Below are 6,272 nucleotides of genomic sequence, written 5' to 3'. Positions count from 1 at the left end.
CGCAAGTGAGTGTGTGCCTAGACCCACATGCATATAACATATAATGCCACTAATTCAATCTCTCTCTCTCTCTCTCTCTCTCGCGCCGCCTCTCACTCTATGTTTGCCGAACGCATGCATACGGGCACACACATGAGTATGTGCGCGCACACATTGCGTGTGTGCCCACATGATGCACGCGCGCACGCACACACACACATATTATGCATAACATTCTCTCGCACATGTACACTTGTCAAAATATACTCATAGTACAGTCACAACAAACAACACACAGATATATACAAGAAGACATCTCTGAAAAGAAGTCTGATCCACCCACTTACCATTCCCCCCCCCCCAACCCCTTCAACCCAAAGACCATAACACCCACAATATACTACCCAGGCCCAAGTACACTGCTTTTATGAAAATGTGCTGAGATAAGGAAGCTGAAGATCTTTCTATTTTGTCCACACCTTTTGGCACTTCTTGTTTTTATCCTGTGTTCTGTGTAGAGGCTTTAGCAAGCCAAGCTCCCTTACATTGGCATGTTCACAAGAGCATTAGATTGACTACTTGTGAAAGCCTCAAAACTCGTCATAACAATGCTGAGATCCCATTTTGGTCACTAGAAAGATCACTTCTTCATTGCCCCATAGCTCTGTCTTTTGGGAAACAGAGCTGGAGGGCTCAATGCTCATGTGTACATCACCACATTTTTTCCCCATAGAGCTCAATATTTTAATGGCTGTTTATTGCACATGAAATCAAACACTTTCCTTTCCCTTCTTTCTTTTGTAGGCCATTGTCATGGCTATCCTTCAAAAGCTAGTAGCATCCCCCCTCCATTCAAACCCATCTCTGCGTTTTCTTCAAAGTTAGGGCTACCTCCTCAAGAGCTTGGCAGGAAAAGAAATGCAGGCCGTTGCATAGAGGTGATACTCATCAGCAACTAGGGTCTGTGAGATGGCTTCTCACGGACTTCAGGAAGCTTTAAGAAGCCTCTGCTATAATACTGAATGGTGCTATGCTGTCTTCTGGAAACTCAATCACAAGTAAGTGCTAGCAGGGCGTGCTTGTACCCAGGGCAAAATGAATACATATGTGTTTTCCCTCGCCTTTGCAAGACAGTAAGGTCTGAGATTTTCCTATACATTTGGTTTCCATTCATCTGTACTCACAAGAACCAGTTGTAGCTTGAGACCTATTTCCAAGTTTAGAGATCCAACAGTCAAATGTCTGGGTGTCCTGGTGAGCTAGATAGAGAAGACTCAGAGAAATGGCGGTAGGATTCTTTGCTGTGGCCGGCATTTGAGCTTCAAATGACTAGTCTTTTGTCATTATTTCTGCATTGAAGAAATTGGGAAGGACTGGTTGCAGTAGTGCACTGTGCTTGTATACACTAGGCCTTGGGTGGTCACTTCTTAAAATGTGTTCCATATCATCATGTAGGATAACCAGAGAGGATTATGTTATACATACTCAAAAAATGTTTACTTTATGCATACATGGAAGGGGGTTAGGTTTTTTAAGAAACCTGCAGTGTATATATAGCATGTATATAGGGGTATCATTAATGATCTCTTAAATGCACATGAAGTGACCGCTCCGAAACACTATGCATAATGCCATCTGGTTAGTGAAAGTGAAACTCTTATTTTCAGTCCGACATGATGCGTAGTATTGATGTGGTTCTGATATTGAGGAATGCCTACCAGGATATTGGAATGGGAGGAAGGATTTTACAAGCCAAGCAAGACAATCTGTTGCACCTCATCCTGCCAAACCTTGCCATCCGATGGCTGCATTGAAGTGGCTGTGGACAAGATGTCATATCACATGTACTCTATTGGAAACGGGTAACACCAAAGTCTTCCTTCTTCTGCTCACTGTACTTGTTAAATGCTGATGCGACTTTCGTAAACTGACCTTATTCATCAATGTATGGTATGTTATAATGGACAGGGTTATAGGGCAAGTGGCTTGTGGCAACACACATCAATGGATTTTCAGCTCCAGAGGTAAAGAGGTATATATTGTCAGAAAACCCCTCCTGTTATCAAGAATGATGCAATTACAGAAGGTGCTAAACTCCACACTTTTGAGGATATATGCACAATGTATGTTAGAGACTTCAAGCCCTGCTCATTTCACTAATCCAGTCAGTTCTGTTGAATCATATCCCTCCATGCATGCTTTCATACTCTGCAGAGGGATGCCGATATTGATGACTTTTTCTTCTCTTTTCATATGCAGCATCCCACAGAATGGCATGAACAATTTGCAGCAGGAATACAGGTGCGTTTCAATTCTTTGAAATAAATCATCTGCTGCATTCAAAACCATGGGATTTGCAATAGAGTGTTGAAAAGGCCCTGTTTGTGTCTAGACTATTGCTGTGATAGCAGTGCATCAAGGAGTAGTGCAACTTGGCTCGACAGATGTGGTAAAAGTCCATCTTACACATTCCTCCATTCATCAAAACAATGTAAAAGGAAAGCTGGATAATGGGTGCTTAATGAGATGAATGTCTGTTTTGACATGGATGTGCACACAGACCACAGAAGACTTGAACCTTGTCGGGCATGTGAAGGCATTGCTTCTTAGAGCTTCACAAGGTGTGAAGGGAATAGACATCCTTGTGGCAGAGTCTGCAATGGAGGGTACCCTCAAAAAAGTTTCAAATACTGCTCTAGATGATGTAACAACAAAGAGCATGCCAGATATTTCACACGTCTGGAGTACTCTGGTTGCTAGAGGCAGACATTCACATGGTGAGCCATGCTCATCTTTGCGACAAGGATCTCAAAGTGGCTTTAATTTGCAGGAACACACCGTGCTACCGCCAACACACGAGCAGCAAGCTACACATCTTTCAAGCTCTCTACATTCTTGCACTGAATCACAACAGCAAGATTTCCGGCAACCCACATTCTTACAGAATAACCAAGAGTTGTGCTCTTATGTCCCATCATCATCTGTTCAGAGTTCCCTTGCTAACGGAGTTGCATTTGCTAACATTGTCACTGAAAGAGCTGAGTCTTTGTTTATCACCCAAGACATTGATTGTTCCATCATCGATGCTGCATCACCAGGCATGGCCGCTTGTCAGAAATGTAGAGAAACTGGTATAACTCATAAAAGGCCCTGGAATTTTCCTCAAAACAAAATCAATGGACAACTTGTGGTTCCCATTAAGGCCGATCCTGATGTTGAAAGCAACACTCAACAGTGTGTGGGCATGCTTTACAATGGAATAACATCACAAGCAAAAGTTAAAGGCATACATGTCTCTAATGTGACAAATTCGTTGCATCATTTGCCAACGTCTGAAAGTAACACCTTGCTCTTTGAAGAAGGGACTTTGAATAGTTGTTCACTTAGCGGCAGCCTGTTGGGTGTGGATACATTAGGCTCCTTTAACAGCAGTGACATTGGAAAGTTCGTATTTCATACTGGACAAGGTCAGCACTCCTCAAGCTTAATGCTTCGTGGTGATGATATGTTGCATTCCACAGAAACAAAACCATCATCTGGTGATGCCCTGCGAAAGGCCTTTAGCAGTGAGCTTGATGACTTTGACAATTTCATGGCATCTCTCCCAAATGGAGAAGAGGAGCAGAGTGATGACATGAAAAATTTTCCTCCAAATCCAATTAATGTGGAAAGAGATGCTTCAATGACCTTGAGCATTTCATCAAGTGCACCATCCTTTTGGGATGATGATTGTTCACAACATACATTTAAAAGCAAGCATGTTGCAACTGAAAAGCTGAAAGAGGATTCGAGTACTTCGTGCCAGACTTTTGAGACCGATATCTTGCAGATGGGTAGATACAGACAAACTGGTGAGACCGATGGCTTACATGTGAGTAGACATGAAAGAACATCCAGCAACATTGAAATCCTCTTAGGATACTCACAGCATACTGCCTCTCATCAAGAATTCGAAGAGGTGCAAGTAGGTCTATTGACGCGTGCACGAGGTGAGCTCACTAGAACTGGCAGGAAAAGAACCAGACGAGGTGAGAAGCCTATGCGGAGGCCGAAAGACAGACAGCTAATTCAAGATCGGTTACATGAGCTTAGGAGTATCATCCCTAGCTCAGGAAAGGTAAGAAGCCCTTCCTTACACATGTCATGAACACACTGAGTCTTTTGGGGATCAAACAACCCTTACAATTGTAATGCCTTCTTGATAATGCAGTGCAGCATTGATGCTTTGCTGGAGAAGACAATCAAGTACATGAGTTTCTTGCAAACTGTGACAGGAGATACTGAAATATGGAATGGCAACAGCAAAGAGCAGGTAATTCATGATCATCTAGATAAGTAATCCACAGTGTGTCTTCTTGTCACATCAGCTACACTAACATGGATGGTGCATTATATGATGAGATAGTCTTAGGAAGGTCTTGGAGTACAACCTCATCACTACATGGACAGATAAAACTGATGTTTTGGTGTAGGTTGGTGAAGAGGGTCATAGCTCAAACAAAAGAAACGGTGGTGCAAGTTGGGCGGTGGAGATAGGTGGCCATGGAGGGGACTGTCCTCTCTTTGTTGAGGACCTCAGTCAGCCTCAACATATGTTAGTAGAGGTACAAATTCGAGAAAAGATCATTCATGCACAAAATATGATTGTATTTGTGGCATGTATATGTAGATCTATACATGTATATATGTACACACACACACACACACACACACACACACACACACACACACATGTTGTAGCCTGCTTCTATGCCCTTTTCCTTGTGAAGTTTGTTGCTGTCCTTTCCTCAGAAAAGGAGTTATGCATAATGCTCTGTCAAAATGCTTGATTCTCTTGTTTATATTTTCAGATGGTATGTGAGGAGGAAGGGTTCTTTTTGGAGATTGCAAATACATTAAGAGGTCTGGGTTTGAAAATCTTGAAGGGTCTCATGGAATCAAAGGATGAAAAGATGTGGGCACGATTAGTTGTTAAGGTATTGACTATTTTTTGGAATGGGCATGTTATGTGTTTTCTCAACATCTTGAATGTTTGATAATCTCAAGCTACTGATCTGCTTGTGTGTTCTCATGCAAGGGTAATGAACATGTGCATAGAGTTCACATCATGTGGTCACTAATGCAATTGTTGGAAGTGAGCACAAGAGCCGCATCGACAGTCACCGATATGGTCTGTGGATGATCCAAAGGCTAGAGGCTTCAGTCTCTCAGAAGAATGCTGTGATACACTTCATTGTCAACACCTTCAAGTATATGACATGGGTTTTTTTGGTAGTTCATTTGTGGTGACTTCCAAAACCTGGAGGAAAACTAAGCTTTTCTTCTTTTCTTGTAAGTTATGCCTACCCACAACCATAAATAGGAAACCCACCCTAGTGTGCGAGTTTTCAACTTACAACATGTCAGACTCACCACACCTACAATCATGGAACCTACTTCCCCACAACAGTTATTCATACATAACACCTCCTATAGTTACCTGGTTTACAGATGGGTCCTTTAGAGAGCTATGTCCCCCTTAACAAACTTATACACAAGTGCTCTTGACAACCTTGAGTCCTTGACAACACTGTATATATGAGTCTCCATTAAAACAGGGGCTGCTTTACTAAGAGTTTGAACTTTTGAACTAGTTGAAGCATATGTTTTCTGAGAAACCACCCCCCCCCCCCCCCCCCCCCCCCCCCCCCCCCTCAAGGTGAAGACTCTCTTGGGCCTTCTGAAACAAGAGAAGGCTTAGAAAATTACAAATGAGCCCATAACTATTGGGACCCTTTGGAAATTGACAGTAAGCAAAACAACAAAACAAGATTTGTAAGTCTATCTCCATTCTCCTCTAAGCCATGGTTTTGCACGTAAAAAATGGGCCACTTCCTAGGTGAACAATATTGTAAAATTGATTATCCACCTATTAGATTGATGGCCCAAGGATTTAGAATATTGTGTTGGAATTAGGGTTGCAAGAAAACACACACAGCTTGGAGAAGACAAAGGAAGCTCAAGGCACACATCAGAGAGTGTATTACTTTACCCCTAGAATGATGGACGTATATACAGTGCGCGGGGGAAAAAACCTCCTAGTGAGGGAAAAAATGCCCCGGCGATCCTAAGTGTGTCCACACAAATCACTACCACATGTATATGGTAACAAATCTGCCCTAGAGTGATGCGGTGAATGAGAGCTGGCACATGAGTAAAGGGAAGTGCCATGCTCTGAGGACATGATCAGCCCACGAAGGGGAGTAAGCCCAAAGCTTTGCGGAAAGCTTCGAACTTCTCACGAGACAATGTCT

General features: G+C 42.7%; 1 protein-coding gene across 1 annotated transcript; it reads left to right on the top strand.

Moving 5' to 3' along the window:
* Window positions 1-342: 342 nt before the first annotated feature.
* On the top strand, window positions 343-5,611 carry LOC147459422 (transcription factor EMB1444-like). The gene is made up of 10 exons (XM_086510688.1): window positions 343-1,037; window positions 1,701-1,841; window positions 1,948-2,011; window positions 2,239-2,280; window positions 2,372-2,428; window positions 2,540-4,096; window positions 4,190-4,291; window positions 4,452-4,583; window positions 4,830-4,955; window positions 5,057-5,611. Exons 1-10 carry the CDS (start codon window positions 949-951, stop codon window positions 5,159-5,161), a joined length of 2,415 nt encoding a protein of 804 aa, XP_086366814.1. The 5' UTR covers window positions 343-948; the 3' UTR covers window positions 5,162-5,611.
* The last annotated feature ends 661 nt before the right edge of the window (window positions 5,612-6,272 follow it).

This window comes from Adiantum capillus-veneris, chromosome 4 (genome assembly GCF_014529385.1).
Source record: "Adiantum capillus-veneris isolate H3 chromosome 4, ASM1452938v2, whole genome shotgun sequence".
Lineage (NCBI taxonomy): Eukaryota > Viridiplantae > Streptophyta > Polypodiopsida > Polypodiales > Pteridaceae > Adiantum > Adiantum capillus-veneris.
The sequence above is the reverse complement of the archived record's forward strand: the minus strand, read 5'-3'. Positions and strand labels throughout refer to the sequence as shown.